This window comes from Schistocerca cancellata, chromosome 2, assembly GCF_023864275.1.
Source record: "Schistocerca cancellata isolate TAMUIC-IGC-003103 chromosome 2, iqSchCanc2.1, whole genome shotgun sequence".
Lineage (NCBI taxonomy): Eukaryota > Metazoa > Arthropoda > Insecta > Orthoptera > Acrididae > Schistocerca > Schistocerca cancellata.
Window position 1 is genome coordinate 425,391,298 of NC_064627.1, and position 13,140 is coordinate 425,404,437.

The 13,140-nt window shown below is 37.3% G+C and overlaps 1 protein-coding gene across 1 annotated transcript in view; it reads right to left on the reverse strand.

Annotated features, from left to right (window-relative positions):
- LOC126161887 (protein MCM10 homolog) overlaps window positions 1-13,140 on the reverse strand; it is a 99,726-nt gene that overhangs the window by 22,683 nt on the left and 63,903 nt on the right. Inside the window, exons 11-14 of the mRNA XM_049918027.1 lie at window positions 12,404-12,528; window positions 9,951-10,245; window positions 6,105-6,176; window positions 1,021-1,117 (exon numbers count right to left, since the gene is read on the reverse strand). Coding sequence (XP_049773984.1) covers window positions 1,021-1,117; window positions 6,105-6,176; window positions 9,951-10,245; window positions 12,404-12,528 — 589 coding nt within the window. The remainder of the gene's footprint in view (window positions 1-1,020; window positions 1,118-6,104; window positions 6,177-9,950; window positions 10,246-12,403; window positions 12,529-13,140) is intronic.

The window sequence follows — 13,140 nt, forward strand, 5'->3', positions numbered from 1 at the left end:
TCTAGTATAATATATTTGTCCAATGAATACCCGTTTATCATGTGGATTTCTTCTTGTGTAGCAATTTTAATGGCCAGCAGTGTATTTCCATTGTAGCCAAGATACTGGTGAAGTCAAAAAGTTATGCTTTTTAATGAGGCTCGTGATTCTGTTTCTGAACACTCACTTTTATTTTTTCCCCAGAAAATTTGGGCGATATTACTGAAGAACGAGGTGAGTGACATCAAAGTAATGGAAAAACAGTTCAGGGCCATTGGAATAGCAAGCATACCACTGGTCACTTCATCAAGGCATACCAACAAGCAATTCATCTGTGAAAAAGGTATATTAGACGCTTTATGGGGGAGAGGGTACGAAAATATAAGCATATAATTCCTATATAAGGTGATGTTTTTATACTTCAATAAAACCTTCATTCATTTTGAGAAATTAAATTACTTTTCATTCTAATTGTGTGTGTTTTGCTAATAGTTTATTGTGAAAAAACTGCATACGGTAGGAAAAAAATAAAATATAATCAGATATAGGTTCAGTGTACAAAAAAATTATAAGATTAAGCTGTTACCTATCAAAAAGACAATAATTTTTTCATTGGCCCATGTTATCCACATACCTTTTGGTACATTCAATTGTGATTAACATCTACACTGTGGGTATACTCTCTTTCATTTTACTTGATAAGAACAATATCAAAACTGGACAGAAGCAAATCAGTTTAAATCAAAATAGCAGCTGCAACTAGAAAATAATGACTGATCTTTGTCTCACTTAATCCTCACAACAAGTTGGTCCACCTCATCCTGGGGTCTGAATGAAGTCCTCCCTTTAAACATTTCCCAACCTCTCTCTTCCCTCTATCTGGAAAAGGAACTATTAGCACCGGAGGCCAGAACAGTGTATGTACGTTTAAATGTATTTATCAGAAGTACCTACATTTCACCTCCTGAAGGTAAACTCCATCTTATGATTTTCTCGTTATTAATAGTACAATAAAATTCTAAGACTGGATGAAGCTCTTACCAGACTGATCTTCCAATTTCCGTTTGACAGCAGCCACTGATTTGCTGTTGTCTTTAGGTAGTGGTCCAACTTTCTTAATTATCTGTGCTGCTTTTGCCTTTAAAAAAAAGAAGAAAAGGAGAAAGTGTTATTCATGTTTGTAAACAACTTTTTTTCTATTGCAAGGTAAAGAAAGGTATTTAACAAGTAGCAGTTTCACATTACACAGCTCATTAATATTAGTAATGCCACTAAGACTGGTATATTGTATTCCTTTTGTAATTGTACAGTGTAAGTGACTTGACAATTTACAGTATGAAAAGAATAGTTCAATTACAATACATAATAACTAGAAAAACACAGCTACCTGAGACCATGAATTCCAGTTCCACTATAAAATGTGCCTCTGGTAAAACTGAACTTCTATATCATGTATGGCATAATCTTCTGGGGCAATCAATACAGCTGAAGTTAAGAAAGAAATTATTCTACAGAAGCATGCAGCAAACTAAGATTGTTAACTGAACATTGTGCAAAAGGGACCTCAGGATCTTGTTGTTGTTGTTGTCTTCAGTCCTGAGACTGGTTTGATGCAGCTCTCCATGCTACTCTATCCTATGCTTCATCTCCCAGTACCTACTGCAACCTACATCCTTCTGAATCTGCTTCGTGTATTCATCTCTTGGTCTCCCTCTACGATTTTTACCCTCCACGCTGCCCTCCAATGCTAAATTGGTAATCCCTTGATGCCTCAGAACATGTCCTACCAACCGAGCCCTTCCTCTAATCAAGTTGTGCCACAAACTTCACCCAAAGCTTCTATTCTCTTCTTGTCCAAACTATTTATCGTCTATGTTTCACTTCCATACATGGCTTCACTCCATACAAATACTTTCAGAAACGACTTCCTGACACTTAAATCTATACTCGATGTTAACAAATTTCTCTTCTTCAGAAATGCTTTCCTTGCCATTGCCAGTCTACATTTTATATCCTCTGTACTTTGACCATCATCAGTTATTTTGCCCCCCAAATATCAAAATTCCTTTACTACTTTAAGCGTCTCATTTCCTAATCTAATTCTCTCAGCATCACCCGACTTAATTTGACTACATTCCATTATCCTCGTTTTGCTTTTGTTGACGTTCATCTTATATCCTCCCTTCAAGACACTATCCATTCCGTTCAACTGCTCTTCCAAGTCCTTTGCTGTCTTTGACAGAATTCCAATGTCATCGGCAAACCTCAAAGTTTTTATTTCTTCTCCATGGAATTTAATACCTACTCCGAATTTTTCTTTTGTTTCCTTCACTGCTTGCTCAATATAGAGATTGAACAACATCGGGGAGAGGCCACAACCCTGTCTCACTCCCTTCCCAACCACTGCTTCCCTCTGATGTCCCTCGACTCTTATAACTGCCATCTGGTTTATGTACAAATGGTAAATAGCTTTTCGCTCCCTGTATTTTACCCCTGCCACCTTCAGAATTTGAAAGAGAGTATTCCAGTCAACATTCTCAAAAGCTTTCTCTAAGTCTACAAATGCTAGAAACATAGGTTTGCCTTTCCTTAATCTAGCTTCTAAGGTAAGTCGTAGGGTCAGTATTGCCTCACGTGTTCCGATATTTCTACGGAATCCAAACTGATCTTCCCCGAGGTTGGCTTCTACTAGTTTTTCCATTCATCTGTAAAGAATTCGCGTTAGTATTTTGCAGGCGTGACTTAAACTGATAGTTCGGTAATTTTCACATCTGTCAACACCTGCTTTCTTTGGGATTGGAATTATTATATTCTTCTTGAAGTCTGAGGGTATTTCGCTTGTCTCGTACATCTTGCTCACCAGATGGTAGAGTTTTGTCAGGACTGGCTCTCCCAAAGCTGTCAGTAGTTCTAATGGAATGTTGTCTACTCCTAGAGCTTTGTTGCGACTCAGGTCTTTCAGTGCTCTGTCAAACTCTTCACAGAGTATCGTATCTCCCATTTCATCTTCATCTACATTCTCTTCCATTTCCATAATATTGTCCTCAAGTACATCGCCCTTGTATAGACCCTCTATATACTCCTTCCACCTTCCTGCTTTCCATTCTTTGCTTAGAACTGGGTTTCCATCTGAGCTCTTGATATTCATACAAGTGGCTCTCTTATCTCCAAAGGTCTCTTTAATTTTCCTGTAGGCAGTATCTATCTTACCCCTAATGAGATAAGCCTCTATATCCACACATTTGTCCTCTAGCCATCCCTGCTTAGCCATTTTGCACTTCCTGTCGATCTCATTTTTGAGACGTTTGTATTCCTTTTTGCCTGCTTCATTCACTGCATTTTTATATTTTCTCCTTTCACCAATTAAATTCAATATTTCTTCTGTTACCCAAGGATTTCTACTAGCCCTCGTCTTTATACCCAAATGATCCTCTGCTGCTTTCACTACTTCATCCCTCAAAGCTACCCATTCTTCTTCTACTGTATTTCTCTCCCCCATTCTTGTCAATTGTTCCCTTATGCTCTCCCTGAAACTCTGTACGACATCTGGTTTAGTCAGTTTATCCAGGTCCCATCTCCTTAAATTACCACCTTTTTGTAGTTTCTTCAGTTTTAATCTACAGTTCATAACCAATAGATTGTGGTCAGAGTCCACATCTGCCCCTGAAAATGTCTTACAATTTAAAACCTGGTTCCTAAATCTCTGTCTTACCATTATATAATCTATCTGAAACCTTTTAGTATCTCCAGGGTTCTTCCATGTATACAACCTTCTTTTCAGGATCTTACACATCTCAAATATATGTCAAAGATTTTATTTGACCACAAAATAAAAATCGTTTAAGATAAAAACTTTTTGCTTCTCAAATGAGCAAATACACCTGTTTTCTATAATCGTGACGTCTCAAAAATGTACTGGCTTATTTTTTTCATTACGGCAAATGATGCAAACACTGGTTGCTACTGCTGCCTTGTTACCATTTGACATCAGAACTGCCATTGTCAAAAACTTCAGTCAGTGTCCAACTTCAATGTGGGTGTGCCAAAGTCTGTGAGTTGTGCATTGAAATTTCTGTTCTGGAAGGCAGGTATTGTAATTTTATTTTATAGTCAATAGGAGAGAAATGAGGGTGAGAGTAAACTGAATCCCACTTAAAATGAAGCCGATTAAGGCAGCGGATGAAAAATATTGGCAGAAAACAGGAATCTGTATAGAGCTTGGTGTTGCTAAATCAACCCTCTCTCCCCTTTCAATCCCTCCCCAAGAATCATGGACTTTGCTGAAGTGGAGAGGCTTGTTGCCCACAATGATATAGACAGCAGTACCATAGGTGTAAGCACAACAAAGGGTATCTATGATGCAGAGGTCTGACTAACATATGGTTCTGAATGAGGGGCAGCAGCCTTTTTGGTAGTTGCGAGACAACGGTCTGAATGAATGACTGATTTGGTCTTATAACATCTGCCAACATACCCTTGCTATATTATAACTGTGAAAGCTGAAAGCAAGGGGAGCCACTGCTGTTCTATTTCAAGAGGGCATGCAGCTCTATTGTATGACTTACTGATGCCGACATTTTCTTAGGAAAAATATTCCAGACATAACACAGTCCCCCATTCAAATGATCACCACCCATGAAACAAATGAGAGAAAAAATCACACATGAGCATATTTCAGAGCTAAAATAGCCTCCATTCAAACAAGCACTATACATGAGACAAATGAGAGCACAAAATACACATCAATAAACTCAAAGCTCCAAAAGAGTGGGCTCACTTTATTTGGATGATAAGCAAGTTTTTGCTAGAGTGATCAGACTGGATTAAATTTAAAAAAGTTACGTTTCTTTATTACACACATTAAACTGGGGCTGAAGTTATGTATTAAAATCCCCCCCTCCGAAATCTTGGGTGTGATGACAGACTGATCTGTAGCGCAACCCGAGATCGAGGTTAGGTTGGAAGGTGACAATCTGGTTGTGAGTTGGTGAAGCCAATGAATGTGGAAGCAAAAAATCTGGTTGTGGTTGCAAATTGATGGTGATAAAGCCTAATGTTTATGTCTATGAATATTGAAAAATGCAAGGGGGTACCTAATATGTATTTTTTAACCAAAATGGTGATTTTGATGAAAGGAGGTGGATGAAATATTATATTTTCAAGATCCAAATTCAGGACACATTACAAATTTTGATATTGCACAAAAAAGGTACATAATTTACACTTTATTAGTATCTTCTAAGATGAAGAAATTCTTCCAATATCATCCCACAAAGGTAAAACAATGTAACACTATGTAGCACACAATGCAATGTGTCAGTTTCACATTTAGAGATGACATGATGGTAGGAACTAGCTTTGTGCCTTATGTGCAACATACATTGTGCTGATGATGCCAAAACCAACGAGATCTTATATTACAATGTGAGTGAGTACTCTTTGGCAGGAGTAGAACCTCTTTGTCAAACAGTTTCATCAACTTAACTAAAACTAATCATAAAATATACCAACACAAGGAAAATAATAATCTGATATGGGATAAATCGTTTCATAATTGTCTAATCAGAAACATGTAGGTGGCTGGTAGTACTGGTACCTTAATTTTTAGATGACACAATACTCAAATACTTTTTCTAGTATGATGAACACTTAAGCCTCTGGATCTTTCTAAAAGAAGATAACTACAAACAGCCGTTCAAACCTAATTCCTACTTCAAATATGCCATTACAAGAATCATAACAAAAAACACGGGAAGTTCCAAAGTCTCATGTGTTCCAACTATCACAAATTTTTCCAGCTATTTGTGGAAGGATTGAGTCCATGTATCATTGATTAAAAAGTATAAAAGAATTCAATAAACTTGAAGGTTACCTTTATCAAGTCATATAAGAATAACTTATTTCAGTTTTTTTGTTTGATCACTATTTTTTACTTGTTCAGTTGCTTACAGTCTACAGATTAATCCAGTACAAGATAAAAAATATATGGTTATAGAAAATTTTACAGTGACCCTTTTCAACAATATATCGGACTAAAAGAGTAGAATTTATGAAATTTTAAATATATAACACTTGAATACAAAACAGAAAAATTTTATAATTTTGATACAGAAATTGTCACTTACTCGAGCCTGTTGCTTTCTTGGGTGAAGAACTGGTTTTGACAAAGAGCCTGCTGAGTTGACACCTATACAGGCCTGAAATGTAACAATAAGATGTAGTTAAAGAAACATTTATTTACATAACTGCACAGTGGAGGTTATGATACTTATTCTTAATCCACAAAGATATCTATTGTCACTGCTCTACAAAGTGTTAAAAGAATTGTAATAATTAAGATCAAAATAGTCAAGTTAAGCCACTAATTTCTTTTCTCTATGATTTGGTTCAGAACCTCTTCATTAGAAATTCATTCTACCCACTTCATCTTCAGGATTCTTCAGTAGCATCACATTTCAAAAGTTTCTATTACCTTCTTGTCTGTACTACTTATTGCCCACATTTTACTTCCACACAAATACTTTCAGAAAAGACTTCTTAATCTCCCACATTTCCATTAGATTCTAAAATATTTATGATTCTCTGAAATGTTTTTCTTGCTGTTGCCAGTCTGCATTTCATGTCCTCTTTAACTTCAGCCATTATATTTAATTTTGCTGTCCACATAGCAAGGTTTTTCTATTACTTTTAGAATCGCATTTCTAAAAATCATTTTCAGAGCATCGCCATATTACATTTGATTACAATCCATTACCCATGTTCTACTTTGTTTGATAATTTCTTTTCAAGACACTATCCATTCCGTTCAACAAACTTCCAACTCCTTTGCTATCTCCGACAGAATAAAATTACTATGTCATCGACAAACCTTATAGATTTTTTTTTTTCCCTGAACTTTAATTTCTTTAACAAATTTCTCTTTGGTCCATATCATTACAAATTATTGTGCAAACGTTCCATGCGACATGAAGTCACTAACTAACATGATAGGATACAACCCTGTCTCACTTCCTTCCAAACTACTGCATCCTTTTCATCTCGTTCAACTCTTGTAACTGCAATCTGATTTCTGTACAAGTTACAGAAGCCCTTTCCCTCCCTGTATTTTAACACAACTACCTTAAGAATTTGAAAACGTTTATTTCAGTCAACATTGTCAAAAACTTTCTTCAAAACTCCAATTGCTATAACTGTAGAATGACAATATTTCATTCTATCTTCCAAGATAAGTAGTATTTTCAGTATTGCCTTGCACGTTCTTACATTTCTTCCGAACCCACAGTCATATTGCACATGATAAGCTTCTATCAGGCTTTCTATTCTTCTACAGATAATTTGTGTTAGTAAGTTGTAACAATGTATTATTAAGCTAATGGTGCAGCAATACTCTCATCTGTCAGTACCCGTCATCTTTGGAATGATTCACTACATTCTTTTCAATGTTTGATGGTATTTTATGTGTTCCAGATATCATTAATACCAGGTGGAATAGTTTAGTCATGTTTAATACACCCGGAAATCTCAGTAATTTTGAAGGACTATCATCTTCTCCGTATGCTTCATTTTGACTTAGGTCTTTCTGCACTAAGTACCATAGTTCCCTTTCTATCTGCTTCTTTTTTCATTTCCATGATATAGGGTTGGCCTAAATTATTCGTCAGGGTTCAAAGCAGTCTTTATTTACAAGTATACAATGTACAAAGACGGGTGATACATAAAAAAGTAAATACCCTCACCAAAGTTTCTGGAACATTCTGCAAATGTTCAATATGTTCACCCTTGGCCACTCAGCAAACAGTAATCCATTTCCATCCATATGTTTACTAGCATATTTCCTTCAATGACCGTCACTACAGCAGTGAAGTGTTCCTGCAGTTCTTGCAGCATTGTTGGCACTAGGGGTACATGCAGCATTGTTGGCACTAGGGGGACATAAAATTTGTCCTTAACATAACCATACAGGAAGAAATCACATGGCATGAGATGGAGGTTTGGGGGGCAGAGGGGGGGGGGGGGCACAGCAACAGCAGCAGAATGCCACACACACCATCATCCCCTATCCAGTGATGTGGCAGTTCTCTGTTGAAAAAGGCACAGACAATTGTGCTCCAGTGAGGTGGAGATATGTCCTGTTGAAAGATGGAAGTCAAAGAGTCAGCAGTCAGAACCTGTCACTGTCTGCCTGATGAAGAAAAAGAGGTCATACACCTTTGTCTTGGATATAGCACAGAAAACATTCACTTTTGGTGAATCCGTTTCCAACTCCACATGAACCGGCAGCAATTCAGTACCTCACACAATCACATTGTGATGGTTCATGTTTCCCAACAAATGGCAAATTGCCACTTGACTGAAAATCAATGCCTCCACAAAGTAGTCATAATAATAATAATAATAATAATAATAATAATAATAATAATAATCTTCCATCTTGCTGCACGAGTACAAAACTCCAGTTGGTGGACATAATCTTCTGGAATCAGCTGTTGTAACAGTTGCACACGGTAGCGTTTGAAATGCAAAAGCCGCCGCAAAACATTACACACTGTTTTCTGCAGATTGCTCAGTACACAGCTCACAAGAACAGTTCATTTTTGCAGGCTTTGCACAAAGCTCTGTCTCATGCCCTTCTTGATTTTCTGTGAGACAAGTTATAGTCTCATGATTTTTCCCTTTACAAATGCAACCTGTAAAAAACCGGCGAAACCAATGCAAAATGCTCTGGAATCCCGGTGCAGCTTTTCTGTATTTGCATATAAATGCATGCTCAACACTCGTAACAGATGAACACTTTGCATATTCTAACACACAAAAACTCTTCTCCTCCACTGTTATCATCTTTTAGAGCACCATCACAAGCTTGCCACCTAGTGTGCTCGCATGCCACAAGGTGGGCTTTCAAAACTTGGTGAGTGCATCTATCTTTCCATGTATCACCCTTCTTTGTATGTCATACTTGTCAATAAATAGTGCTTTGAAATCCAATGAATCAATTAGCTAACCCTGCACTGTCTTCAAGTTTCTTTCCTTTGTATAGCCCTTCTATATATTCCTTCCCTCTTTTGGCTTTCCTTTCTTTGTTTAGTACTGGCATGCCATTTGAGCCCTTGATATTCATACAGCTGTTTCTCTGTTCTCCAAAGGTCCCTCTAATGTTCCTACAGGTAACATCTATCTTTCCCATAGTCATGCCTACCTACACAATTTTGCATTTCTGATCTAGCCATTCCTGTTCTACCGTTTTGCTCCTTTCATCCATTTCATTTTTAGACATCTTCATTTCCTTTTACCTGCTTCATTTGCTCAACTTTTATATTTTCTCTATTTGTCAGTTGCATTCAGTATTTCACTTACTATTCAAGGAATGGTCTGCTGCTTTCAATATTTTATCGCTCAAAACTACCCATTCAATATCTATTCTATTCTGTCCCCCTGTTTCATTCCATTGTTGCCTAATGCTCCCTTTGAAACATGCGAAAACCTCTGGTTCATTCAACCTATCCAGGTTCATCTCATAATTCCCTACATTTCTGCCATTTCTTCAATTTTAATTTGCAGTTCATAACCATCAGATTATGGTCAAAGTCCACATCTGCCCTGGAAATATTTGTGTTCATGTGACAAATAGTTTCTACTTTGGTTCCTGATGAATATTTTTATGCAATAAGCTGAAATTCCACTTAAATGATTTAGTTTAAAAGAGTAAATACTGAATAGATTGTATTTTGGAACAGGTATTTGTTGTTGTCAGGTTCACGAGGGAGGGAGGGAGGGAGGGAGACTCATTGGGGTGTTGCTGCAGTGTTTCATCAAAACATCAGGGGAGGGAGGGAGGGAGGGAGGGTGTTGCTGCAGTGTTTCATCAAAACATCAACTGTCCATAGTTTACCAGTATCTGTACTATTGCTGTTGACATATATTGTTGTCAATATTTTTGCTAGGCACTTAACTATTCTTTGTCACCAACAAACCTTTTGCATGTCAGCTGAATTTGAAAGACGATCCAGAGAGACTCTGGAATTTTGTTCTTCCTCCACTTCTAAATAATAAGCAGTTTTCTTACTGGCAGTTTTAGTCTTCTGTCCCATGCTTTGTTTTCCTGCGACATTTACATCATCTTTATGTACTGCAGAAGACTCAGGCTTATGTGAAGGTTTATTCTTTTCTTTGTCTTCACCTTCACGTCTTGTCTTTTGCCTCATAACAAATGATGGAGTATTCTCTTGTGTCAAGTCTCTCTTGTTGTCAGAAGAAGTTGCTGACAGTCTTGAAAAATAAATAAAAAAATCTGTAAGCTGCTGTCTACACCATTATAAAAATAAAATACAATTGAAATATCAGGGAAATACTGTAACATCTGATAAACAGTTTCAGTTTATTTATAATACTATACATAATATTTACATTTTGTAACTTAGGGCAGGACAAGAAGGAAATTGGCTGTTCCCATTTCAAAGGAACCATCCCAGCATTTGACTGGAGCAATTTAAGGAAATAATGGAAAAACCTAAATTTGGACAGCCGGACAGACGTTTGAAGTGCACCACCCTGCTCAATCATGATTTTCTGTTGCCTTTATTTATTCACTTTCTTATGGATTGTTCCTTCTGCAGAGGCAAAGAAGCTGGCTTAGACAGTGATAGATTTTTTTATTTTGAAGTAGTAGCTGCAGTAAGCTTGTGTGGGATGTAACAGGCAATGCAAGTGTAAAACAGAGCTTTTTAAGAGAATAACAATCATGATCATCAGTCCAATATCTTTAAGATGATTCATTTATGGTGCAGCTATTATCATAATTGTCTCTAGGTCTGACTTCTGTTAGCAATGTGAGGCTGACATATAATCTAAATGAGTAAAATGAAGCCAAATTGAACAAAGGGCCAATACACTATTCTACTGTAGACAAATAAGGTGTTTTGCTGCAAAAATTATGATTCATAGTGTGTGTGTAGAGGAGAACAGTTGTGGTTCTCCAAGTTATTTTCGGCAGGCGATACTCTATCTCCAACCATGCTCAATTTAATGCACAACCCACATTAGCCATTTAAATTATGTCATAGACTTTACTTCCCCTTGTGGACTATGAGACTAATTGGATGGATGTTTCATAATCTGTTAATACGAGGGGCAGCTTCAGATCCTTTTGTTGTTCCTCTACACTGTCTGGCCAGAATACTATGGCACCATTTGAGACACAATAATGCATGTGCGAGCATTGATTCTTTGTGAGTTTCCTTAAAGATACTTGCTGCAACTGGTGAGAACATACATCCCTATAGCTGCACCATCCATCGTTAGTGCAACTTTTCTTTCCACCTGGAGTGGAAGGTTGAAAAATAATGATGTGCAAGTCCACAGCTGACAGGTGTCTATGGACCAACATCACTTTAGAGAGAGCCCACTAGCAGTAAATATAGTGGCTGAAGGCACACAATGCATTTGCTATCTCAGCCACCACCAGGTAACACACAGAAGCAGGACTATGTTACTGTACTAGCTTACCTCTCATTTGTCAGTAACTGCCAACAGGAATTTAAAAAAAAAAAAACTGCTATTATTGGAGGACGTCAGTCGCTCTATTCCTATCTTGCCAATAAGTCAAAATGAAGTTAAATGAAAAATCCAAGATGAAATAACGACAATATTATGAAAACAAAAGACTGCTGCTCACCATATAGAGGAGATGTTAAGATGGAAACTGAGCCAACAAATACTTCCATACATGTTGAGCTTTTGGCCCCCCGTCCCTACCATGTCCCTGCATGCTTTCACAAGCAGCACTTTACCTTCTCCCCCCTCCCCCTACCCTGCTATCCTTCCCTCTCCCTGCCCCAGTCTCCTCTTTACTCCCACCTCCTAAATAAGTTTCTCCCATTAGATGCAGTTGCTCGCAATCTGGCTTCAGTGACCTGAGACAGTGGTCATGTCTGTGAGTTGTGCTTGTGTGAACGTATGTGTATTGACTACTTTAGAAAATGGTCAGCATGTATGGCAGTCCTTTTGTCATGTGTCCGTTCATGACTCAACATCTCCTCTATATGGTGAGCTGCAATTTTTCACAATACTGTCATTAGAGTTCAATGAAGTTTTTGACAAGCTCATTGTGAATAGGATGAAATAATGCTATATAAAATGCACAATGGCCCAGTAGTAAATCTACCACTGGCGATGCCTACATGTTACAACACCCAAAACACTATCAATACAACAAGACAATGCATGCACCTATTCATAAAAATCTGACTGATGATGACAGCTGCAAAAGTCATGCTCACACACAGTAAACTATTGTTTATTCTGCTTGAATAATAATTTAACAACAGATACTTAACAGTAAGTTTACTGGGAGACAACAATTGCATAACATTTAAATTGCTACAATTAATTTATTCATAAAAGAATACCTCATTCCTATGTGACTGACCTTTGGGTTATATCTGGTGATATGGATTCAGACACAGTTTTGCAAGTGCTCGGGCTGATAACTGATGACACTGACTTCTTATTAACACTGATGTGATTCTCCAAAACTGAGGCATTGCTAACTACCTGTCAGAGGAATAAAATAACACAAAATTACATGTCTGCCAGACAATAATATGGGGTGGTCAGCTTTGTGTCACTGTGTGCAGCTTTATATTTTTGTGGTGTATTGACTGATCCACTAGATACCAGGTGTGCAGCCACAGAGACTCCATTTCTTCAACTGATATTTCGGACAACTTCTGAGTGAGCTGAAAGACAGAAACTATAGCATTCACATTTGTTATCTGAAACACAAGAGTGGCTCTCAAGTTTACAATAATGAAACAGAGTGCTATTGCTTCAGTCCCATAGCTCACTCAGAAGATGGCCGAAAGATCAGTTGAAGAAACTGAATATCTGCTATACGCCAAAAATCTAATGTATCCCTATACCACTATATTTTTCTTTCCTATCACATTTGCAGATAGTGTGGTTGAAAAACTGGTGATGGTATATCAAAACATGAACATAAATTTCATTAATTTTATTGTAATGATTATTTCTCGACATGTGTGCAGACTGGGAGGAGTAACATCTGTGAATTTATTTTTCTCAATTTCAAAAAGTTTCATTACAGTTGGGCAGAGTGAAAAACAACTTGGATTCATACACTTGTCTTTTTTTGACATTTTTAGC